The following is a 24,168-nucleotide window of genomic DNA, read 5'->3' as shown; positions in this document are numbered from 1 at the left end:
GCTTTTTTGAAATGTTTTTTTGGATTAAAGACGATAGTAAAACAGATGAGAGACACATTTCATTCCGAAAAGCTAAATCATTTATGCGGAAGCACGCTGTGCCGCAGCGGCAGCCATCAAGTTCAACGCGCTACCAGCCTTGAACCAACCAATCTGACCCTCGTTGAAGGTGTGCTTCAATGGAATGTCAACAGTCTTGCCACCCTGCTTGTGTACCCGAAGGGTGACCTCAGATCCCGGGGCCAGCTTCTTCAGGCCGAGGAGGTCGACCTTGTCGCGGGGGTCGATCTTCTCGTAGTCGGCGGGGTTGGCGAAAGTCAGAGGAAGCATACCTTGCTTCTTCAAGTTGGTCTCGTGGATACGGGCAAAGGACTTTACGATGACGGCGACACCACCCAAGTGACGGACCTCAAGGGCGGCGTGCTCACGGGACGAACCCTCTCCGTAGTTCTCGTCACCGATGACGACCCAGGGGAGGTTCTTCTTCTTGTAGTCACGAGCAGTTTGGGGGACAGGCTCGAACTTGTTGTTGGTCAAGTTGAAGACGGAGTTGGCCTTGTTGTTTTCCGAGTTGATGGCACCGATCAACATGTTGTTCGAAATGTTGTCCAAGTGACCACGGTACTTCAACCAGGGACCGGCCATCGAGATGTGGTCGGTTGTGCACTTGCCCTTGACCTTGATCAAAATGGGGATCTCCTTGTAGTCCTCGCCGTTCCACTTCTTGAAGGGAGTGAGGAGCTCAAGACGAGATGAGCTTGGGTCAACCTTGACGTTGACGTTGGAACGGTCAGCGGGAGGAGCCTGGTAGGTGTTCTGTCCGGGGTCGTAACCGCGAGGGGGAAGCTCAGCGCCGTGGGGTGGGGAGAACTTGAAGTCCTTTCCATCGGCGGTCTTGAGGGTGTCGGTGAGGGGGTTGAATCGGAGGTCTCCGGCAAAGACCATGGCGGTGGTAAGTTCAGGGCTGGTGACGAACGCGTGTGTGGCGGGGTTGGCATCGTTACGACCAGTGAAGTTACGGTTGTAAGATGTGACGATGGTGTTGGGCTCGCCCTTCTTCACGTCCTGACGGTCCCACTGACCGATGCAGGGACCGCAAGCGTTCGCCAGCACGATACCGTTGATTTTCTCGAAGATTTCGGTTTGACCATCACGGGTGATGGTAGCGCGAATCTGCTCCGAACCGGGTGTGATAATGAACTGAGACTTGGCTTTCACACCAGCCTCGATGGCTTGCTTCGCCAGCGACGCAGCGCGGTCCATGTCCTCGTAAGAGGAGTTGGTGCAGGATCCGATAAGACAAGCCTTGACCTCCAAAGGCCAGCCGTTCTTCTTAGCGGTCTCAGCGAACTTGCTAATGGGGGTAGCAAGATCGGGGGTGAAGGGACCGTTGATGTGGGGTTCCAGAGTGTTGAGGTCGATCTCAATCACTCGGTCGTACTTGGCGCCAGCATCAGCGGTCAAGTTGTGCCTGAACGTGGTGGCGTAGTTGGCGAGGTCACCACGGTTGGTAGCCTTGAGGTAGTCGGCCATACGGTGGTTGAAGGGGAACAGAGAGGTGGTGGCACCAATTTCGGCTCCCATGTTGCAGATGGTGGCCATACCCGTGCAGGAAATGGAGTCAACACCGTCACCGAAGTACTCAACAATGGCGCCTGTTCCGCCCTTGACGGTGAGGATACCAGCAACCTTCAAAATGACGTCTATGGAAAATTTATATGTGTGAGTGATGCACCAAGGACACAAGATCTCGTAGCATAAACAATGCATACCTTTGGGGGAAGTCCATCCGTTCATCTTTCCGGTGAGCTTAACACCAATAACCTTAGGGCACTTCAGCTCCCAAGGAATGTTGGCCATCACATCGACGGCGTCGGCACCCCCGACACCAACGGCAACCATACCAAGACCACCAGCGTTGGGGGTGTGGGAGTCCGTGCCGATCATCATACCACCGGGGAAAGCGTAATTCTCCAAAATGATCTGGTGAATGATTCCGGATCCCGGCTTCCAGAAACCAATACCGTACTTGGCAGTGCAGGTGGCAAGGAAATCGTAAACTTCCCTGTTGATGTCTTCAGCGCGAGCCAAATCCTTGACACTTCCCTTCTGTGCCTCAATCAAGTGATCGCAGTGCACAGTGGTGGGCACAGCAACCGTTGGGAGACCGGCGGACATGAACTGGAGAAGAGCCATTTGAGCGGTGGCATCTTGGCATGCAACACGGTCCGGGCGGAGCTTCAAGTACGAAGTTCCACGCTCGATGTCTTGTTCCTTAGGTTGGTCCAAGTGTCCGTATACAATCTTCTCAGCGAGGGTAAGGGGGTGTTGGAGCCTGATGAAACGGTATTTGAATTGATCCCAAAATGCTTTGAATTATACGGAAGCTTTTTTTCACCTGTCGCGAACAATCTTCAGGTTGTCCTCGATGCGCTGGTAGTTGACGTGCTGGTTCTTCTCAAATTGAGACATGGCGACTTTTGTGTCGGCAATGCTGGCGAAGGCGCATCGTTGCGACTTAACGGCCGCGCGTGTCGCCCCGCTGCGAACAGCCTATGCAGGGATGACAGAAGGAGACAACTTGTGAGCTGAGTATGTTCGAAGATCCTCGCATGGGTAACGTGGGAAAATTCCGGCGTCCGAGATTTTCTTTCCCTTTCCCACGCACTGGAGCGAATCCCAGCCAGATTCTTTTGCGTAGCAGCCCAATTCCGGCTTGCTTTTCTCCTTCCCCTTTTGAAAACCTCAGCGAGCCTTCGACAGCGATCCTCTGCGTCACGACTGGGAACCAAAAACGCGGGGGGAGATTGAATCTGGCGAGTAACTCACCTTTGCGATGGTTTGTGATACGAGCATATTTGCACTGCGTGTTCTATGCTTTGGGAGAGGCAGAGATATGAGCGAGAGTTGACAGAGTAGCTCCAAGCGAAATGCCTGCAGCTCAACGTACGTACCAAGATTGGAAGCAGGAGTGAGCGTCGAGCTTGAAAGAGAAGAGGCGTCCGCTTGTGGCCGAGGCGTTATATATACTGTATAAGCAGGCAGAAAACATGCGCGCAGGGTAAACTTGACGTACTGTAGGTTGCCGTGTCCGAGCCGTCGGTAGACAACGCAGAAACGCGCTCGTTCAACTGACCCGCCATTTCGTTGCGCGGTATCAGCGCCGTTGCTTGGAAATAAAGACTACAAATTCCCCGTGACAGCCTGAGAAAAGGGGGAGGCCGGTTTTCGCCGAGTAGAGATCCTTCATTTAGCGGTACGTGCGTCAAGGAAGACAAGGGAGTGGTCGTTCATGAAGAAGGAACAGAGAGCGTATTCAAGGTGGTGGTCCGCTCCATCGTCTGAGCTTCCTCACCAAAAAGGATCCCCGCCAAACGATAACCATTCGAGCACATTATTGTCGAGAGAACCCCTGCGTTTCTACCTTCAACTCCTCCACAGCCCAGACATGGTTGCAGCTGCCGGACCTCCCAATCATCGAAAAAAAGGATGGTCCCGTCCATCGACCGCCCCTTCCCCACAAGAGATTGCGGCAATGGATCTTTTCGTGGGTGGTAGATGGATGGACAAGACGGCGAAATCCAAGCCGAACCCACCATCGCAGCCATCGATCCTGGAGTCGTCAACTTTGCAACTTGGTATACACCCACCCTCGGTTCTGGCATTGTGGCCAATCGAGACATCGAGCGAATCTTTCGTCTGTGCATTGATCTAGACAAGCTGATCGGCAAGACGACGCGTGCGCCGGCTCTCACAGTGCACCCCCATGTACTATATAGTATACGGGGGTGCACTGTGAGACCGGCTAGGAAGGGGAACTCTCATCGGCGAGCTCAAGCCCGAGTTCTTCAACGAATCAAGAATCTGGTCGATGAAGTGCACAAGAAAACGGTCATTTGGCTGGTGCGCACCTTCGACATCATTGTCCTTCCTGAGTTCAGCGCACAACGAATGTCGATTCGACGGCCCGGTCGTCGTTTGGGCAAGAAGACTGTACGGAAAATGCTCACTTGGGCCCACGCTCGATTCCGCCAACGATTGCTGAATAAAGCGGAAGAGGTTGGAGTAACGGTGATAACATCGGTTTCCGAGGCGTATACGAGCAAAACATGCAGTGGATGCGGTCACATTCACAGAAGGTTGGGAGGATCTAGAGTATTTAGATGTGCAGGCTGTGGAATTGTGATGGATCGTGATGTGAAAGAAGCGAAGGGCATATTGTTAAGAGCTCTTGCGTCGCGCCTGAGATGTAAGTCGATGATGGCATTGGTTGATGGACCCCGTGCTTTAGGAACTGCACGTGCGCATGTGGATAGATAATCCTAGCTAGTCTTAGATTGTCTTGAAGCGATGTAATCCATCCGCAATGCAAAAAGTTGAAACCCATTCCCGCAACTCATTCAACCATTTTGACGATGACCTGTGGAAGAGGACAGGGGCGATATGAAAGATCTGAATGCCACCCTTCGCAGCATCCTCCTCCACCTTGACCACATAGATATCCTGTGGCACACGGACCGCACACCTCATCTGAGTTCATCAGGGTGTCGCTTCTTCGCCTTGCGCACTTGCTACAAACGCTCGAGATGACAGTATTCGACAGCGCGCCTGGAGTCTGACAGTGGCCATCTCCACACTGTGGGAAATAAACCGGGGGGGTAATTGAACGAATAAAAGCTCTCGAGAAACTTCGGTCCCCTGCGGAGATGCTGCTCCCAGAACAGCCTTGGAGTCCTTTGCGGACTTCCTCGGTTTCATCTGACTTATAGGCGTGCAGCTCGCTTCTCAGAAACCGTTCCCTCGACTTTCTACGGGACTTCGATGCAAGAAAAACACTTCCTGAAAGCAATTCCGTAAACTCTGCTCAACTCCGGCTCTTCATTTCTCACCACGCTGGCAAAACCCCTGAAGAGCCTACCGCATGCAGACTCGGTCTCATTCAATTGCCCGGAAGGACGAAACGGCCCCGAGCACAGCCCAAAGGAGCAGCCGAAGCAACCTAGCAAGACCGCACCCGTACAACTTGAGAAGTAATCCGACGAGACTTTCAAAGGGTCTACCACTTGCAACACGACCATCGACGGAACAACAGAAGAGTTCGAGCAGGAAGACCAAAATGGGTATTCAGAGTAGCAAGCTTCGCAAGTCTGGGTCTTCGAAGAAGTCGGTGAAGACATCGAAAGCTAGCAAGAAGAAGACTGGTAAGCTTGTGCTTAAGGAGTCAAACCTCCTTCGATGAACACTGAAACACTGCACTGCAGTGAAAATGGGTGGTGCAGAATCTACGGTCACCGCTGTCACTTCGGTCGCTACTGCCGTTGCTGGCGTTTTAGACACCGCAGTCACTGCCATCAGCGCGGACACTGCAGCCGAAGAGCTTCCGGAAGTCTTGAATGAAACGACGCAGGCTACAATCACTACGGCTAGCCAAGTGGAGTCAGTGCCTACCTCTGGGCCTCAGATGATCGAGACGGTTCGAGTTCTTTACAAGTCCGGAACAACGTTCCATGAAGGTATGTCGCACGCACCGACAACGGATTGAATTGTCGAGGTTCTAAACACTAAACCAATGACTTCCTCAGTCTCCGTGCAAGCGCATGTCACCGTGAAGGAATTGAAAAAAAATATCAAGAATCAGCTCCCGACGTTGAAGCACCAGACGCTTATTCGCCTGGTGCACAATCGCAAGGAATTGCACGACCATGAACCGTTGACTTTGCATGCTCTGCCCCACCTCGCTCGCATTGCACCGTTGCCCGATCCGACTCCGTTCCTATCTTTCTTGCCCAAAAGCCTTCTCGATCCAGCCTGGGACCGACACTGGGACGAAAGCCATCCTTTGGAACTCACCGGCACTGATTGCACACGAGGAGGGCGATCTTACGCCCGTCCGGTGGGCTGGATGAGATTTGGGCTGAAAGTGAAAGGAAAGTACGAGGACGATGATTGGCTCGGAACGCCTGGTCCGCGCAATCACTCGCACCCCAACGAGTGGTTCGTCACTTTCCACGGGTATGTGAACGAGCTTAGTCTGACGACGTCGGTGCATTTCAAACGTCCCTAATCGATCCCGCAACTTCTATCCCATCCCAGGACAGCGTTCCGGAATGCTGCCTCCATCGCCAAGAACGGGTATAACACTCCTCAAGTTTGGAGCACCACCGACATCAACGTGACCCTTGGCTACAGCCAGAAAGGGTTCTTTCAGGTGAATGGGAAACAGTATCGCGTGGTCATGCAGAACCGAGTCAGACCCGGCGCAACGGCACACTTTGGGTACCACTACGATTGCAATCAGACTCAGTTTCCCGTTTTGCCACGCGACATCCGACCATATGCCATCCTGATCTGCCCTATGGCCCCTAGCCAACAATATCCATACTGAGGATTGAAACGGAAAATGCCATCCTTAGTCAAATTCCTCGGAAAGCGCCCTGTATAACAAGAGTCTTGGGGAAGTTCAACAAATATTCAACTATGGAGTTTCGAGTCGGCAAAAGCGCTCGCGGGAGGAATATGCGTCAATACTAGGAAAGGAGTGTAATGTGATAGGCGCATCGAAAATATCATCAGGCAATGCGCAATTATCATAGTGGAGGCTGACCTTAAATATGAAGTGTGATTCATCGTTCAGCAGTGAAAGAATCTTAATTGTACATAGTGGGTTCTTTACTACTACCTATGTACATAGTTCATGTCATTTCCGAATAGGCAGTACACGTAACAACTGGGTTGAGATTTGCAGCGCAGCAGCGGCCATCAACTTAACTAAGGAATAAGGCTCAGTCAATTAATTTAATGTTTGTCGCAAATTTCTCAAGGGCTGGGCTTCGATTCCTCGAAACTCAAACAAACCATCCAGGAGTGACGGCGGATAAGCGAACCCAGTAAACAACCTTTCCCACGCCGCTTCGAATATGGAGCTGAGGGATCGTCCGCTGAGCACCAAGGAAATCACTATTTTCGGTAAACCTGGCGTTCGCTGGCAACGGCCGTCCCTTTCTAACCGCAAAGCAAGCCGCGTCTCGCAAGCCCTTATACTCGCAAAGATCGTTCTGAGCCTCCGCTCCCGAGGGATTTCGAGTGGACGATTCATCATTCTACAGGGCGCATTCTACAGAGCATTTCGGTTGTATAGCTGAGCGCGACGGACGAGGGCTGGCACGGAGCGTCAAACGCCGTTCTCGTTCACCAAACTTCTATTTCCGATAAACGCGAATGCACGATACAGCGGACAACATGGCGCTTGAATCCCGCTTCGACGATATTGAGCGGGAGTTGATTGAGGTCTGGTCAAGTCTTCCCGCGGTTACAAGCGGAAGCACCAAGTCGGAGGAACCAGCAGGGACGTTGAAGCGAACGGAGTTGTCGAAAGATGCTATTGAAGAAATGTCGAAGCGTTCGATTGAGAATATGCAGGAACTAGCAGAAAAGCAGAAGCTCCTTGAACAGCTGGAGTCGGCAATAAACAAATTCGATGATCTGGACGACGGGGATGTAGTTCAACCTGATGACGGTGGAAAGGCAGTAAGCTCCTCCGATGAACCATCCAAAGGAGAAGCCCTCCGGGACGGAAATGAATCCTCGCCTTCGCATCGCCGAACGAGGTCCACCGCTAGCGAGTCTGATCAATGGCATGCAGCGGCTCATTCTCGTGTGTATGTCGCTCCCGTGAAGCCAAGGGAACGAAAGAACTCGGCTCTCCCTCCGATGATTCTACAACGGATGGATGAAGAATACCAGTCTCTTGTCGGTTCGCCAATGCCTCCACCACGTAAGGATGTCTTGCCCCCCACGGCCGAAACTTTTGCCGAATCGACAAAAGTACCCAAAACCTTTCAATCCATTACGGTGAAGACGTTTCATCTCCCTGCAAAGCGGACAACTGACAACTCGCCGAAGCCTAGCGGTAGTCTCGTGAACAGCCCACGTTCTGATGTCTCCAGAGGGAAACCCGACGAACCAAAAACGGAAGTGCCGAAACCGCCGAAGGTGGCAAAACCAGAGGAGGCAGAAACCCCTGCGGAAGCTGCCGATGTGATAAGTGGCCTTCCCAAGCTGGCCATTCCGCCTCGTCGAAAGATTCCGACCACTCACGTGCAGGAGATCCCAGTCAGTGCATTTGGAGCACGGCGTACGCCCCCGAGCCGTACTGCGTCACTCCTTCTTTCAGCGAGTCCGATTGCCATGTCAGCTGAAGGGACCAAGTCGCCCCAGTTTAGCTCGCCCCAGTCTTCCTCGTCGTCCCAGTCCAATTCGCCCCACTCAAATCCGCCTCACTCTGCTAGTCAAATCCCCGCTCAATTGCAAGTGCAGAACCCCATACCCCCAGCACGCCGCTCTTCGATGGCTCCATCCATCAGGATTGAAAATTCCGATGTGCACGCTTCTCAAGTAGTCGCTGGACCGCGGTTCGGCACGGCATTCAACTTTCCCCCGCCACCAAACCGGCCACCACCAAGTAGACTCTCTGTCATGGGCGTCTTGAACCCCGAACCCCGCCCGACGGCGCGCCCGAGCACACTAGGTCGGCAATTCGGCGATCCAACAAACATCACTTCCTTTGTGACGCCATATCATAACCACCCATCGAAGTCTGAGGTCGCCATTGAGTCTGTTGGGGCTCCCATGCTGGTCACGAGCAGCTTCAGAGGGCGGATGATCCCATTGCAAGATGTGTGGGAAGATTTAGACCAACGAGGTTTCGAGCCGCTCCGCAACGGCCATGGGGAGAAGGAGTCAAAGAGCGGGTGGGGAACTCTCAACCGCATGATCAACAAAGCGAAAGCCATGCGACCAGGACCCGGAAACAACTCTCCCACAACGTCGGAAGACGCGAATGGCGTCCCTCTTTCGCCATCCCAGCGCACATCAACCGTTTACCCATCCCCTCCCTCCTCCCCACGTCGCCCGGGGAAGCGAGAAGCGCCTGGGAAGTTTGGGTCCCTTGGTCGCGCGATGGGAAACGTGATGCGTACATTCGATGTCAGCAGTAAATCGCCCACCATCGCGTCCCTCATCGGACAGTCTGCAGATTCTATGGGTCCCTACATGCACAATGGCCGCCTCGAAACCGCCTCCTTACCCAGATACCGCCCGCCGGTTTTCAGCCCTCCCGACGCAAACATCCGACGCTTGTCTCAAATCGAGACCCCCGTTGGCGTCGTCATGGACGCAGAACATGAGAGGAAGCTGAGCTCGGAGATGGTTGAGTTCAGGAAACACCTCTTGAACACTTACGCCAGCGGCCCTCAACAGTGAGAATGCACACGACGTATCCCCTTCTTTCTTCTAGGCGATTAGGAACTAGATGGAGTCTCCAAGAACTTGATACTCTCTTGCGTATTGCGACCGTGTGTCCGTCGACTACCCTCATTTTTTTTTGGCGTACTGCTTTTTGACTTGCAGTGTCCTCTGAGACTGGATCTGTGCCTGGTGTCGCTGCATTCTTAGATAGACTTCTTTCTTTCGCTTGTATATACTTAAGTTTTTTGATACACCTTGGATATCTTCGATGTTTTTACTCTTCCACCTTGCGGTAGTGCTCTTCGTCACGTTCGGTGTTCGAACCTTCGGACAGGAATCGCGTTCTGGTGAAGTTGCTAAGCTTTTTGTATGCAGCTTCCCTTCACCAGAAATGATTTACCAAACGGCCATCAACAAAATGACCAAGAATATGCTCATCGACGAGCTGAACACTAGCGACTTCTTCTCCGACGATACCCGAGCAGACGGGCTCTCCTCCCCTCCTCGGCCGAGCAGCGATAGTTTGGAGCAAGCCGAAGGAGAGCTACCGGCATTCTCTCCCACCAGCGCACGTATCAGAGAGCTGTTAGGAGAGGACCTTGACGGCTTTGAGGATGACGGGGAAAGGGAGGAGGATGTGATCGATGGCGCGGATGACCTTTTGGCTGAGAGGGAAGAGACACCGAGTCCTGAGGGATCATCCAGTCCGCCGGCCGAAACGGAGCACACAGAGTCGAAGGATGGACCAGGCGAGGCTGGTCAACCACAATCGCAACCAAAGGAAGGGGATCCCGCTCGGAGGGAGAAGCAGGAGTGGGTGAAGAAGATGCGACTTCAGTTCTGCGTGCGGAAAGACTTCGAGGTTACGAAGACCATTATCCATCGCGATGGAACGCTGAACCAAGAGTGAGTGCATGTCCGGATCACATCGTTGTTGAAGCAGCCTGCTGACGGTCTTTACTCTGATGCAGATACTTCCGCCCGCCGAGAGGAACCAAGTTGATGGGGGAGGAAGTCAAAAAATGGACTGAGAGCGATAGGGCATTACTCGTTAAGGGAATCGAAAAGTATGGCATAGGACATTTCCGAGAGATTTCGGAAGCATTACTACCAGCATGGGTAAGTTCCTATTTTTCCGTTCCATTGGAAACCCCGGCTAAAGTCTAATCTCACCTATGGCATTCACAAACAGCAACCAAACGACCTCCGCGTCAAATCCATGCGCCTCATGGGCCGTCAAAACCTGCAGGAGTATCGCGGCTGGAGAGGGACGGAGGAAGACATCAAGGCCGAGTTTGCACGGAATAACGAGATTGGAGTTCGGCTGGGTTGTTGGAAATCGGGAGTGCTTGTCTTTGATGATGACGGACTGGTGGACGCGGAGGTTAAGGCGAACCCGGTCAAGGTTCCCATCGTGGAGGCGGAGGATGAGGTGAGTTTGTGTGATGCATGAAGCTCATGCTCCCTGTGCCAGAACTCATCATGATTGTATGGTATGCAGAGTCTCGAAAAGGTAGCGAAAAGGCCACGGCGGGCTTGAAGACGATGCATCACATCACATCACTCCACTGCCCGCCTGCCGCCTGCCATCTCCCTTCGCAGCCATTGACATCTGGGCGACATGCGGTACCACCGCGAACGAGTGTATAGAACCTGCGAGAGACGCGCGTACTATCGCGCGTACACATTCCCGTGCCTCCCATCCCACTCCTTTGTACGGTTTCCGCACATGAGAGCAAACACACACGATTGGGCTGCGGGCATGCGAAGGGCGGGTAAAATTAGAGTCACAATTTTTTGTGCCTTTCAAATTGTTTCGTGCACCGTTGGCACACAAAAGTTTGTGGGCGTCAGCGTTCAAACTTCAGATAGACAGAGAGAGAGAGTCAGCCTTATTTCTCGACAGCCTAATTAGGACGACCTTCGAGCTAGGTCATTAGCCGATCTTTTCCACCCTCGGAGAACCAAGTTTTAAACTCCTAGACAGCCATCAAGATGGAGATCACCAAGTCTGTCGCAGAGTTCTTGACATCGCGCCCGCCGCTCACCGACCCGGCCTTCACAAAATGGGGAGTCACATTGCTCGGCATGCTGACGCTGGCCCAGTTCACCAGGAAGACCATAGAGTTCCTGACGCCTTACCTTCTCCCGTCCCGTCTCAACAAGTTCAAGCACACTCTGCAAAACCAGTCGAACAAGGAGAAGCCTTGGGCGGTCGTCACTGGCAGCACGGACGGCATCGGTAAGGGCTTCGCACTCGAGCTTGCGGCCCAGGGGTTCAACTTGATCCTCATCGGCCGCAACCCTGACAAGCTTGCAAACCTCGAAAAGGAACTGAGAGCGGTGGCTGCCGATTGCCAGACCGCCACCTACGTTTCCGATGCGTCCAAAATCCAGGAGAAAACGACCCAGGATTTTAGTCATCTGGTCAGGCTCATCGGGTCGAAGCCGGTGACGGTTCTTGTCAACAATGTCGGTCGCTCGACGGCCAAGCTTGCGAACTTGACAGAGCTCGAGGATCAAGATATCGTCGATGTTATCAACATCAACGATGTTTATCCTACGCTCCTCACCAAGCAGCTTTTGCCTACGCTTGTCAGCAACTCACCTTCTCTCATCTTGAACGTCGGCAGCATGGCTGGTGATCACGGGTTCCCCTTCATGACCGTGTATTCCGGCACGAAGGCTTACAACAAGGCCTGGTCCCGAGGGCTTTCGGTGGAAATGAAAATGTTGGAGCATAAGATTCAGGTTCAGCACCTGCTCGTTGGATCTGTCAATTCCGGCTCCAACAAAGTGAGTGTCAGCATCACGTCGCCAACGTCCAGAGTTTTCGCCAGATCAGCATTGAAAGTGACGACCACGCGAAAGATTGTTGCACCATACTTCTGGCATGCTCTTCAGATGCGCATCTTCGAAGCTCTACCGGAATGGGTGATTGATACCATGCTCATCGGAATGATTGGGCAGATCAAGGCAAACATAGGCTCGAAGGAGGAATAGGTGCCTGGCCAGGGAGCGCTGCGGGGTGGTCATTTCATGTATATTGCGGTCCACCAGGATCAGATCCTCTGTACATAGTCTGCTAGCTAGGTTGGTGCACGTCCTACGTAGGCCGTTCGCTTCCCTTGACTACAACATTCTTTCCTCATGTTTTTGTATGTAGTCCCCACAATTATCATACTCGTATGACACAAAGGTCTTTTTGAACGGCAGCTTTGGATGCCTGAGACGGCGTTATTGCCCGTTGCATCCTTGGGGTAAGGTCGTGGAACAATGGAACATGACTCGCTGAGAGTGACACTTCCGGAAAAGTCGAGAACATATGAACGCGTAGACTTTGGAAGTCTGAGACTCTGAGGAGTTGGTAGTACGGCAAGACAATGGCGACCCGACATCCTCCGCCGGTTCAAGCTGCACCTGTGCATTGGCTTAATAGTGTTCTACTCTACTATGGGTGTCCGCAGTGACGTTGTCTATGTGCGTGAAATAACCTTATTGCTTTTTCGATCGCGGCCGCGCCCAGCGTGGGCCATCTTCAAAGGCAGAGGGCGTCGGGCTCTCCGACTGGGAGCCATAGCCACGCCAATGGGTCCTTTTGTTTGCTTAAGAGAGATATACTATTCCGTACACTGCGCGGTGAATGGTCGTGAATGGTCGTGAATGAAGAATCTTGGATGATCTCGCAAATCACACCAGTTGCTTCCAGCGGCCTCAATGATCTCCCACCTCGAACCTCTCTCACCTGTGTCTCTGCCACACGGCAAGCCCAACCGCCACATGTCTACATCCCAGAAACCGCGACGGAAGCCCGTCAATTATGAGAAGCTCAGTGTCTCTACGGCCCCGTCGCCAGTTCCTTTGACGGAAGCCAACTCTTCGGCTGCTCTAGGATCCGGGTATCTGGCATCTGCTGAAGATGTGAGCGCAAAGAGGGCCGTCAGCCCGTTGATGCAAACAGCTGGCCCACGCGCTCCGACAAGGTGAGAACGGAAGCGATGTACGGTCTAGATCTTTGACGTTTAAATGCTAATGTCCATCAGTATGAATCCCGGCAGATCTGATCTTCTTTGGGTGCCGTCGGCTGTTCCCTCGTCCAACGCTCCTGTCCCGCGACCGAGCCGGAAAGACTCGCTGTCATCCACGCACTCCGCTCTGAGCCCAGCGCCGAAAGTCCTGCCGGCTCCTGTGACACGCAAGAGCGTTCCCGCCAAGTCTACTCAGCAGAATGTAACGCCCCTGGGTCCTAGGCCGCAGCCTCCGTAAGTAATGTGAGATGCTTGTTCATAAGACCTTGCGTTTCCTGCTGACATTATCTGCAGGAACCGGACTGATGTGCCGAAGACCGCGATGCCACCCGTGCCTATCAGCATGAAGCCTTCGGCATCAACTTTGGACGTGAATCCGCCAAGGGGACGATCTACCACCGTGCAGGATGTAACCAACGTGAAAGAGACCAACGATGAAGGACTCGGCACTCATAAGCGTCGAGCTCAGTTCGACAGCCGAAGGAAGAACGGTTCGCCTCATTCCAGAGCTTTTTCTGCAAAGAGTGGCAGCTCGTCTGCGTGCATTTAGTTCTTAATCTATTTCTCTTCGCTTGCAGAAACCGCGTTGGCAGCAGAGTTCAAGGAATTGACCGAGACCGTCGCTGCACGTCATAGCGAAACACAAGATATGCATGCCGCCGTCGAGCTCCTCATGCGCCGAATCCGAGCTTTGGAGAAGCAGATTGAGACTTTAGGGGCTGAGCCAGGTACTAGAGGGTGCAAAACTCACACTGCACTATGAGTTAGAGACTAATCTGGATCCATAATTTCCTTCCAGTCACCAGAACAGACGAGTCTCTGAGTCAAGACAAACTCGACGAGATTACTAGTGGTGTCTGGAAGGTACATGAAGCATGTTTTTCAAAGCAAATGCTGATTCGCGCAGCTCAACTCCCATGCAACTTAACGCAGAAATTCGAAACCATGAGCGGCAAAGCAAGTTCCACTACCTCGCAAACAACGGCGCTCATGGAAGAGATTCAGGTGGGTTGCTCGGCTTTCGTTGTCGCACGGACATAATACCACGTTGGTGCTAAACAAGCTCTATTGCATTGCAGGCGAAAACCAACCAGATTCGGCGGCATCTGAAACTACCCATCCCCGACGACCCCACCCTTGGTGCGGAAGACAAACTCCAGCCGACAATTGGAGCAGGAGGGAAGGTATCGGAGACCGCGCCTGCAGCGGAGCCAAATTATGTCCAGTGTTGCTTGTCTGTAGACGGGTCGAAGACCGTAATATCAGCTCCAGCAACGGTCAAGAACGATCCGAAGGAATCAACGAAGGTTGGGCACCCCCATGACCGAATGCCGGAGGAATCTGGTGCCTCCGTCAAGCAAGCCGGTCTTCCACCTTTGGCACCTTCAAGGGCCGCATCCGCCATGCCTCAGGTCGAAGCTGCACCGAAGGAGGATTTAGCAGCGCCCAAAGTCGGGACAACATCAGCGCCGCCGCCTTCGCCTTCTAGACGAGAATCGAGCAAGTCGGTCGAAGCAAAGGACCCGGTGGAACCCGCAACGCCAACAACGAAAACCATCCCGGAGCCCAAACATGCTGACATTTCCAAACCGAAAGAATCTAGCGAGACTGCGAACATCGCGAAGCCCGTCAGTATCAGCGTCGTCACTCCCACGAGCAACACTTCTGCGAGAGCAGATGAGCCGAGCGAAGGCGTTAGCAAGACGCTAGCGGCTGATGGATTTGCCGATGATTTGCTTGCCATTATGAATGATTTTGGTTTTTGATGTATGTACATCTGTTCCACCTTTGTTCGGCGGGACGGACCACCACACTTAAGTTATATAGAACCATCCCGATCTCGCTCTTGGAAACTACATTTTGTTGCGCCAAAGGAACATAGAGTAACACAATACATAAGCTCTCTTGCACATGTGGGCACTTCTATGTCTTAGCCAGCATAACCAGGGGACGGCGCTTTAAATCTTTGTACGTAACGAGGAGGGCATCTCATGGTTGCTGAGTTTCAATTCATCTTGAACGTTCGGACGGAAGCGACCAGTAGCCAGTTGTGCCGTCGATGAGCCAGTGCCGTGCAAACGTATTTAACGCGTTCGGCCCTTCGGAAGTTCGGACGGAGTCCTTTGGACGCTGGAGTAAGGGGACCTACGAAAGCACAAACAGCCGTTGTTGAAGAGCCGGCCACAGAAGAGCGAGCATAACCCGTTCTCACTCAGAAGCTCGGTATACATGTAGAGTTTCCATTTCGGAATTGTGGCGAGATCTCACACGTCCAATGGTCTCAAAACACGCGTCAAGTGATGGGGGAGTCGATCAGGAAGACATCTCGACGACCTCGATGTAAGTAGCAGCACGTCGGTCGAATGAATAGCGCTCACTGGAGCGACTTTCAGAGTAGCTGGCGTCTCATAGATGACGGTGGCAACGTACTAGATCATCACGATCATACTGAGTTTTGGACCGCCATCGCCGAAGCTCATTGCCATCTTGCTGCTCATAGTTTCATTGCGCATCGCGCATAGGCTGAACGCCAGCATAAGAGATGGGCGTTGATATGAGCCTGCATTGCTATCAGAGGAATAGGTGGTGAGACCATTCTAAAGGTGCTTCCGCCCATTCCATTGCATTTATCATTGTTACTTTTCATCCTTTTTTTGGTGTCTGCACACGTAGCTGCCGGGTTTCACGGCGACTTTCCCTGTCTACACATAGTAGCTGCCGGGTATAACGGCGACTTTCCCTGTCTACGTGTGCAGCTGCCGAGTAGAACGGCGACTTTCCTGAGTTGGTGAGAAAAAGTGAACGAGTCGGCGAGGTGAATGCTCCCTTTTATAGGGGCCCCTACGTCGGCTCAACGATGTGGCGCGGGCGGGGTCACGTGACGGATTGCGGGTGGCACAGTTTCCCAATTTGCGCCAATAGCTGTCGTCGCTCAAGCTATGTGATTCGAGGAATCCATCGTTATTTCCGTCATGTCGGTTTGTTTTCTGGTCGCCATCCTTCGGTTATGCGGTTGCCCCTTTCTGTGAAAGGGGGACGCGTTTTTGTTCGGGTCCCGGACTCGCCAAATTTCACCGAGAGCAACGGGACAACGGGCAGTCAAAACGCAAGTGTTAGTGTTAACCTACAGTGGGCATCGGATCGAAGTCGCGGGCGCATCATCATATCGATCGTGGGCATATGGCAGCGCATACGGAGGCACCTCACCCCGGAAATGGCATCCAGGAGCAGTCGAATCTCAACATCGGCAACGAGCGGACAACTTGCAAGATTTCGGCATGTGACTTTCATAATTCGAATTGAGAGCTTCTTGGAGTGCTTGCCTGTGTATCACGCCACAAAAACCGTGCACCCTCTGTGTTGTCGGAATGGTTGCACGAGTGCAATGCTTTGGCTGTGCATTCATGCGTCGCAAACAGTGCTGGGAGTTCGCCTAGGGAACCGTCCGAAGTGGCACGCGCTCGACCTGGGCGTCCCTCTTGTTCAGCATGTCCCACGAGCGTTGTAACATCGCGCAACAGAGCTGCCCTTTCTCCAACCAGGAGGTAGGCTCTGAGAGTCCACTGGAGGCGGGGCCCTGTGCATAAAGCAACCTGTACGGTGCCTCTAGATCGTAGCAGTATGGGGCGAGGGGCAGGAACTGGCGCGGCGACGCGCTGTCGGATTTGAACATGAAAACTGTCAATCGCAATGTTTCACGGGGATCTGAATCGTTCAGTCCGTTTTGAGGATGTCAAAGTGCCGCACATTTATCCGGTAATAGAATGATCGCCTTTTAGAACCAGCCAGCAAAGGGATGGTGGTCGACGATCCGCAAGTACTGGAAGCAAGGTGTATGTATATGGGAATTATCCGTTGCGACACTACGGTATGAGAATGAAAGTCTACTCTATCTTAAGCGAATACCTTTCAATGCAAAGGAGTAATCTAATGTAAGCTAATCGTGGAGACCAAAGACGTGCGACTCGCTGTCAGAGCGGCGAGTAAGCGCGGGCATGGGAGGAGGAGGGTAAGCAAACTTGACCTTGGACCGGTCGATACGAAGGCGCTGCTCAATGATATCGGAGATCTCAGTGTTCTCGTAGGAGCCACGAATGGAGTTGCTGGTGGCTCCGTAGGTGCCGAGAATCACGTCAACACCGGTGTGTCCGTGCGTGGTCCATCCCAGCTCAGCTCTGCTGTTCAGCATCTCGCCCAAGGCCCATTCGGTGAACTGCGCTCCGCCGGCTTCGCGACGCAGAGCAGCGATGAGGTGCGTGACTTCTTCGTCCCTGACATCGATACCGTACGACTTGATGACGAGGTTCTTGACGAATGTAAAGAGGTCGGCACCAGGGACGGCGGCCTGGGCGCGGATGAGGGAGGCGAGCTTCTCGGTGGAAGCCGAGGCTTTGAGGAGGTGCTGGGGAAACCATTCGTAAGGGAATGCGGCGGTAGTGTTGGATCCGTCTTTCTGGGTGCTGGTCATTTGACGAGCGGCGGTAAGACCTCCGGTCTCGTGGTCGGAAACGTGGATGACAAGGGTGTGGCCGTCCTCATCGGCGAACTTCTTGACGAGTTCTACAGTGTCCCAGTACGCTTTGATATCGTGAATGTGGGCAGCGGGGTCGTTGATATGACCAGCATGATCAATTCTACCGCCCTCAACTGTGGAAAGAGAGAAGAACGACGGGGTGTTTAGACGTATGGAAAGAGCAAACAAAGTCGGCTAAGGATAATGGTCAATCGGACGTTGCCGCCGCAAGGTAGTGGATCTACTTACTCATCAAGAAGAAGCCCTTGCCCTCATCCTTCAAGGCTTGCAGCGCCTTGTGAGACATCTCGGCGAGAGAAGGCTCCAGGGTAGCGTTACGGTCAATCTGGTAAGACATGTGGCTGGGGGTGAAAGTGGCGAGGAGAGGGAGAGCGGACTTGTCGTTGGGGATACTGTCGAACTGACTGCGAGTCAAAGCAACATTCTTCCAGCCGAACTTGGTTGTGGCTTCCTTGTACAGATCGCGATCATCCGTGCGTTTGGAGCCCTTTGTAGTGTTGGGAAAGAAGAAAGAGGAACCACCGCCGATGAGAACATCGAGTGTGCGGCCGCCGATGGGGTTGTCACCGATGAGTTGTTGAGCGATGAGAGCTTCCCAATCCCGCTCCGGAACGTGCGCGGCGAAACCTGCATTGCCGTTCATCAGTTTAGGTGGATTCCACACAAGGGGACTCGTTTTCCTTCAGTTCTCGCTTACCGGCAGGCGTGGCATGTGTAACACGGGTAGTCGTCACCAGGCCGGTGCTGAGACCCTTCAATTTGGCGGCCTCGACAACGGTACCACAGTTCTTGTTATCATGTGTGACTCCGATTGCAGCGTTGAACGTCTTCACACCTTCGGACGAAAGCGAGTCAGAAGAGAACGTCGATGAGCTGCCACGTCATGATGCAATCCCAATACAAGGATGCTTACCGCACGCGTAGGCGGTGGCGGCGGAAGCCGAATCAGTCACCCAGTTGTCGTAGGCTTTCGTCCGCACATTTCCGACGATGATGTCGTCGAGGGGGCTCTTGTACGTGTACTTAAGATTGTCGCGGACTTGGAAGAAAGTTCTGGCCGTGGTTTCAGATGCTGGCCCAAAGCCGTCGGAGATCATAAGCACAACATTCTTGACCCCTCGTTGCCCGTGCCCGTGATGGCATTTGGATTTTGACGCGACCTCCGCATGGGCGAGGCCAGCCGCGGCCAGAATGACAAAAGCTAACGTGGTCTTCATGATGATTTCGCGAGACAGTGGGATCTACATGTACAGATCAACGGTGAGTAAGAGACCAGGGAGATTTGCTTTTCGATTGGTGAGTACCTGTTACCCTGGTTAGCTTGCTGGTACGTTACGTTGAGCGAGGCGGGTAGAGAACTCATCCTCGCTTTTATAATGAAGCTGCTGTACCGAACCATCGCCCCCAGCTTCCTTGTCGCCACGTTTTCTGAGTGCGGGAGGGGACGCCATATACACGTGCGCCTTCAGCTCCGGGATTCGCCCAAAAATTGAAGAATGTGGCCGAGACCGACGCATTGATTGGCTGGAATTGCAAAATTACTGAATTCATGAACGCGTTGTGTCCGAAAGTCGGACAAATTTCGGACACTACGGGAACAACTGGAAGGGTTAGCGAAGAATGCAACGTCAGTGGGTTGCCCCTAGAGGATCAATCGTTCCTACAACGGTGGGGCGATACTGTCCTATGATTCTATAGAGATAAGGAGGGGCAAGCGACGGGAGGGTTGTTCGTTTCGCTCGCGATGAGGTTGGGCGACCGTAAAGATGTTGAGAACGACCGCTCGCTGTTGAGACGCGTACCCTTACCGTTGGTTGCCACGACTATAGAGTGCACGCAGGCGCCCTTGCGGAGTACGGCACTCTCTTTTTCCGCAGAATGTCGAGATTTCGTGGCCCATCTTTCACTAGAAAAGTCAGGCTAGGCCGTGGTAGTTGACTGACGGCTAAAAGTGGACGTTGAATGGAGCTCGGTTCTCACTTAAGAACCTTGGCTCCAGGTCATCCAGGTAGAGGTCCAATGGACGAAGATATAGTGAGCCCATACTGACGGGAGCTCTAGCTTGTACTCGTCTGGTATCTCAGGCAGCGCATTCTGTGGCTTGTCGCCTTTGTACAGTAATCCACCCTCCGGGTAGATTGAAGAATAGCTTGCACCATAGGAACGCGTCACTTAGTGTGCAAAGGTTCTAATTGATTTCGATTTGAGATCCTGACCGAACATACCGCACTACATACTGTACGTAGTGTTTAATGTACGGTATGTACAGTACTGTATATACATGCAAACTCCAGCAAACTCCAGCAAAAATAGGTGTTTCTACTTGTCTACCAAAAAATTTTAATTAGAACCTTTGCACGCTCAACTCTGCAAGTGCCCCCACCCTCCTCCTCTTGGGACCGGCGATGGGACAGGCGTGTTGTTGTCGTTTCCTACTGCTGCTCGTCACCTCAGCCTCCCACTCCTCTTCCACGACCTCCAACTCCGCTACCCCGACCTCCTCTACCCCAACCTCCCCAACCTGCCCCTCCCCAACCTGCCCCTCCCCGACCTGCTCATCCCCCTCCTGCCCGACCTGCCCGACCTGCTCATAACTAACCTGCCCCTCCCCAACCTGCCCGACTTGCTCATCCCCAACCTGCCCGACCTGCCTGTCTGCTCCCGTCGGTTTAGATGGACCGAGGGGCCGAGGGGGGTGCACGTCGGAGTGGGAAGATAGACAGTGCGAATCGATACGGGGGTGCTTGCGGGGATGCGAACAGGCGGGGTAGGTGGGGTAGGTTCCGGGTGATTCTTCACAAGACATTCGCGGATCTTGGCAATGTCTTTCAGCTTGATCGACCCCATCTGCATCCAAACTCGCTCGACGTCATCGATCCTTGCAGAACCTTTGAACAGAACCGAGCGCACGACCTCGAATGGCACCGCGGCGGACATAGTGCCTTGGGTGAAAAACAAGGATCCCAATCCGACGTTGTCCCATTCTTCCTTCAGCAATTTTGAGATTTCGTCGTGCGCACTCACGAAGAGCCGGCTGGATGCGTTGAATGTCCGTTCGAATCTATCCTCGTCCGTACAGAGTTTGTTTCGGGCCATCTGCCATAGGACCGTTTTGTCGTATAGCGCGACGAACTTCCAGAAAGTTTCTTCTATGCCAGATTCCCGTTTGAATACCAGCAAAAGACTACGAAGCATTCAAGCGTTTTAGGGATGTCCGCATCACCGATAAATGACACGAATAGCTGCCGTATCAACTAAATTCAACAGGGCGTCAGTACTAACAGTTTTGTTCCCACACTCAGGTCAATGTGGCGGTGGGACGTGACCAACGGTCCGACGGTCGTGGACGAGGTGGCGCCCACGACGGCGCAGGATAGCGTGCCCCCCCTGCGGCCCCTCCTTCCTCCAACGTCCATCCGCTCCACCCGCTCCGCCCATTCTCAGGCCTCGACTTCATCCCGCGCTCCGGTAGTATTTTCCCACGTCGGCCTTTTCCCATACTCCGACGTTTTCACCTTTTCGGGCACTTAGCTTACATCGAGAAATATATCTGCAACTAACAGACGCATCCCTCTGACGTCTTTGCCCGCCTTTTCCCCATCTAGTTAGTTGAGGACTGTTAGCAAGCATAGTTGTAGCGTAGTCGACTCCGTGGGAAAAAGAGTCGCTCGGTCATTTTTTTGGGCTTACGTCTAAAAGGTCTATAACGTAGTGAATTTGTATATGTATTGGGTAGTATGAAGCAGGTTGTGTGTTCCGAGTGAATCGATGCCGAAGGCTGAAGGTTCAAGGTCGGTAAGGTTTCACGGGCGAAAAAGCAAGGTCTTGCAAGACCTTGACGCTTCCTGTCAGAATCGGAGGCCTCGTCGGCCACTTTCTGCACAATCCGTATTCGAGCCGCGTTCCTTCCGGTGCCTTAGCCTTTTGGCTTTCTTGGGCTATTCTGGAGCAATGGGATGTCCATATCCAACCCCCAGACCCCCCACACCCACGCCCGATGGCGACGTGTTTGTGAACTTACATGATGCCCCTACTGTTTATCACTACTGTATGTCCGAATTTCGGACAAAGCCGGATGCATCTCACACTCGATCTTTGACCCGGCGGCAGCAGGAGCCGCTTATTATGAGCCAGGATGTCGATGCCCTCGTACGACGGGTTCTGGACAGCCCAGCATTCTGCACACACAGAAAACATTTTCGCGTGGGTAGGCGGCGTCTAGATGACATCTGAGTTTACGGCGTAGTCCGGGCTTACCATGATGGGTCGAGGTCCGGGATCACCGATCACCTCGCAAAAGTCCAAGATGCATCTTGTGTGAACCTTTATTTCTAATGTCGAGACTCGTGAGGCATCAAGTCCGTAGCTCGGATCTAATAGCCCTCCTTGGTTTGATGCAACGTTGCGGGCCCGTCATGTCTTCTCTTGCGGGAGGCGGACTATCGTACTCACAACAACGCGGACACCAGAGGTCTGGATGTTGCGATGGAAGGGTGGGTGTTCCAAGCATGAAGGTGCAGCGCTGGGCCATCCAGACCGTATAATATCGTCATGCGTGCATCTGCGCTTACATTTGTGAGGCTTCCAATCTCAAGGGTTCGGATGTGTTGCAGTGGCAGTGATGATTTTGTGGTCCAAGGTAGATGAAACGGCGCGTGACATCAAGCCCTGCATCAAGCCCGTCTCGCCTCGTCGCCCGTCATTGGCAACTTTTATTGCTTGCTGAGGACAAGGGACGAACCCAAAACTCTTAAACTCTGGGGTGCAAAACAGCAATCTCTGCAAAACGCTTTCTGCCAACGCAAACCTAACAGAATAGCCGTATACAGTTACCCAGCTTTCAAAACCCTCGTGGACGATCATCACCATGCAAACCGTGGAACAAGGGATCGTCGAGAACGGCACACTCGATGCACTGCTGAACACTGTTACGTGCGGAGAGCTATGCAAGTCCGCTGATCCTATGCTGAACAAGGCTGGGGCGAAGCCTAAGGTAGTCGCCCGCTGTTATGGTTGCCTTCCGTCCGATGGGATTCACACAACTCTCCGGCGCGCTAACTATCCTCGCGTCGCTCCCCTGTCTGTTGTAGCATCCTCTCTGTTTGGATGCTGAGCTTTCCGTTACCGAGGGTAGGTCAGCCATCGAGCTTTTCTACGGAGAGCCTCCCTTTCTTTACGCCTGCATTATTCCACAGGCTGCGAAGCTCTCGCAGCAAACAAAATCTCCAGCGCCCCAGTCTACGATGCCGAAAAAGGCGGATTCATCGGAATGTTGGATTACAGGGACCTTGTAGCGTTCGTGCTCAGCGTATTGCATAAAGTGCCTCGAGATGCACCGGCGATTGACGCGGAGATGGAGGTTACCGACATTGTGAAGAGAGCGTTGATGAACAAGACGGGTGTGCCTATCAAACTTGTGAGCAATTTGTCGAGGGAGAACCCGTTGGTCGCTTTACCGGCGTCTGCGACCGTAAGGTATAAACTAGAAGACCTCTAGTTGAACGGGATGATGACAGCGATCGTCTGACTCTCCCAAAATCTGAAACAGAACTGCGGTCGAAGAGTTCAGCAAGAATCATGTACACCGATTGATCGTATTGGAGCCTGATCAAGGAGCCTCGCATTTTGCTGGAATCCTGTCGCAAAGTACCGTTGCGGGGTTGGTAGCTTCGAGCGTGGGAAAGCTGGCGGGTTCTCTGAACCCGAAGGCGAAGTCCATATGGCCTACGGGGAACAAAACGCTAGAGGACGTGGGCCTGGTAGGGAAGGAGGTCATCTCGGTAGTCTCTGAAGACACGGTGAGTGAATGGCGATTGAGAGAGAGCACAGATGCGGTCATGCTTTGACGCTAACAGTGGCTTCGCAACGCAAAGGTTCTGGAGGCTTTGTACATGATGCACGAACACAAGATCTCATCAGTCGCCATAGTGACAAGAGAAGACGGAGAGAACGATGTATGCCATGTCTTGTTTTCATGTCTCCCACGTGTCCGCAAATTCATCCGTTATATGTATATTACAGCTCATCGGCTCGATCAGTATGACAGACATCAAAGCCATTCTAGCAGACCGGAAAGGATGGAGGCGGTTATACGAAACATGCTACGACTTCTTCGCGAGCATGCGATACGAACAGGGTCTAGAAGCCGGAGGAGACGATCGGGTTCCACTGTATGTGGTACACCCAAACACAACGCTCATCGCGACGATTGAGAAGCTGGCGGCAACGCGTGCCCACCGTGTGTGGATCGTTAGCGGAAGCAGTAACCTCGTCGGGGTTGCGTCGCTTTCAGATATCATGCCGTTGCTGTTGACATGAAGGGTCTAGTGAGGCGTGTCGGGGTTTACTTTTGGTTGCGCT

At 53.1% G+C, this 24,168-nt stretch overlaps 9 protein-coding genes across 9 annotated transcripts; 6 read left to right on the top strand and 3 right to left on the bottom strand.

Moving 5' to 3' along the window:
• Positions 1 to 2: 2 nt before the first annotated feature.
• EV422DRAFT_529970 (aconitase family-domain-containing protein) lies at positions 3 to 3,051 on the bottom strand. The gene is made up of 5 exons (XM_053070360.1): positions 2,955 to 3,051; positions 2,830 to 2,877; positions 2,399 to 2,553; positions 1,773 to 2,335; positions 3 to 1,703 (listed from the first exon to the last, which is right to left on the bottom strand). Exons 2-5 carry the CDS (start codon positions 2,854 to 2,856, stop codon positions 82 to 84), a joined length of 2,367 nt encoding a protein of 788 aa, XP_052925428.1. The 5' UTR covers positions 2,857 to 2,877; positions 2,955 to 3,051; the 3' UTR covers positions 3 to 81.
• Positions 3,052 to 5,373: 2,322 nt separating this feature from the next.
• On the top strand, positions 5,374 to 6,428 carry EV422DRAFT_61543 (uncharacterized protein). Its single transcript, XM_053073948.1, has 2 exons — positions 5,374 to 6,012; positions 6,094 to 6,428. The coding sequence occupies exons 1-2, from the start codon at positions 5,570 to 5,572 to the stop codon at positions 6,383 to 6,385; spliced, it is 735 nt and encodes a 244-aa protein (XP_052925427.1). The 5' UTR covers positions 5,374 to 5,569; the 3' UTR covers positions 6,386 to 6,428.
• Positions 6,429 to 6,858: 430 nt separating this feature from the next.
• On the top strand, positions 6,859 to 9,620 carry EV422DRAFT_529963 (uncharacterized protein). The gene has a single exon (XM_053070359.1). The coding sequence runs from the start codon at positions 7,219 to 7,221 to the stop codon at positions 9,259 to 9,261; it is 2,043 nt and encodes a 680-aa protein (XP_052925426.1). The 5' UTR covers positions 6,859 to 7,218; the 3' UTR covers positions 9,262 to 9,620.
• Positions 9,621 to 9,676: 56 nt separating this feature from the next.
• Positions 9,677 to 10,699, top strand: EV422DRAFT_496437 (uncharacterized protein; the record flags this gene model as incomplete). The annotated part of the gene is made up of 3 exons (XM_053067873.1): positions 9,677 to 10,152; positions 10,218 to 10,365; positions 10,439 to 10,699. 3 exons carry the CDS (start codon positions 9,677 to 9,679, stop codon positions 10,697 to 10,699), a joined length of 885 nt encoding a protein of 294 aa, XP_052925425.1.
• A 287-nt stretch (positions 10,700 to 10,986) lies between these two features.
• Positions 10,987 to 12,290, top strand: EV422DRAFT_61207 (uncharacterized protein). Its single transcript, XM_053073889.1, has 2 exons — positions 10,987 to 11,178; positions 11,234 to 12,290. The coding sequence occupies exon 2, from the start codon at positions 11,242 to 11,244 to the stop codon at positions 12,247 to 12,249; it is 1,008 nt and encodes a 335-aa protein (XP_052925424.1). The 5' UTR covers positions 10,987 to 11,178; positions 11,234 to 11,241; the 3' UTR covers positions 12,250 to 12,290.
• A 736-nt stretch (positions 12,291 to 13,026) lies between these two features.
• On the top strand, positions 13,027 to 15,040 carry EV422DRAFT_506471 (uncharacterized protein; the record flags this gene model as incomplete). Its single annotated transcript, XM_053068563.1, has 7 exons — positions 13,027 to 13,229; positions 13,290 to 13,508; positions 13,569 to 13,765; positions 13,853 to 14,002; positions 14,074 to 14,138; positions 14,208 to 14,279; positions 14,354 to 15,040. The coding sequence occupies 7 exons, from the start codon at positions 13,027 to 13,029 to the stop codon at positions 15,038 to 15,040; spliced, it is 1,593 nt and encodes a 530-aa protein (XP_052925423.1).
• A 2,171-nt stretch (positions 15,041 to 17,211) lies between these two features.
• On the bottom strand, positions 17,212 to 19,025 carry EV422DRAFT_506470 (alkaline phosphatase; the record flags this gene model as incomplete). Its single annotated transcript, XM_053068562.1, has 4 exons — positions 17,212 to 17,921; positions 18,037 to 18,435; positions 18,506 to 18,643; positions 18,722 to 19,025. The coding sequence occupies 4 exons, from the start codon at positions 19,023 to 19,025 to the stop codon at positions 17,212 to 17,214; spliced, it is 1,551 nt and encodes a 516-aa protein (XP_052925422.1).
• Positions 19,026 to 19,999: 974 nt separating this feature from the next.
• EV422DRAFT_595841 (uncharacterized protein) lies at positions 20,000 to 22,068 on the bottom strand (the record flags this gene model as incomplete). Its single annotated transcript, XM_053073599.1, has 8 exons — positions 20,000 to 20,446; positions 20,488 to 20,796; positions 20,833 to 20,992; positions 21,091 to 21,236; positions 21,345 to 21,409; positions 21,499 to 21,509; positions 21,830 to 22,026; positions 22,066 to 22,068. The coding sequence occupies 8 exons, from the start codon at positions 22,066 to 22,068 to the stop codon at positions 20,153 to 20,155; spliced, it is 1,185 nt and encodes a 394-aa protein (XP_052925421.1). The 3' UTR covers positions 20,000 to 20,152.
• A 607-nt stretch (positions 22,069 to 22,675) lies between these two features.
• Positions 22,676 to 24,126, top strand: EV422DRAFT_567626 (uncharacterized protein; the record flags this gene model as incomplete). The annotated part of the gene is made up of 6 exons (XM_053072563.1): positions 22,676 to 22,801; positions 22,899 to 22,938; positions 23,004 to 23,283; positions 23,357 to 23,606; positions 23,682 to 23,762; positions 23,830 to 24,126. The coding sequence occupies 6 exons, from the start codon at positions 22,676 to 22,678 to the stop codon at positions 24,124 to 24,126; spliced, it is 1,074 nt and encodes a 357-aa protein (XP_052925420.1).
• Between the last annotated feature and the right edge of the window lie 42 nt (positions 24,127 to 24,168).

Source organism: Fimicolochytrium jonesii, assembly GCF_025526975.1.
Source record: "Fimicolochytrium jonesii strain JEL569 chromosome Unknown EV422scaffold_12, whole genome shotgun sequence".
NCBI lineage: Eukaryota > Fungi > Chytridiomycota > Chytridiomycetes > Spizellomycetales > Powellomycetaceae > Fimicolochytrium > Fimicolochytrium jonesii.
The sequence above is the reverse complement of the archived record's forward strand: the minus strand, read 5'-3'. Positions and strand labels throughout refer to the sequence as shown.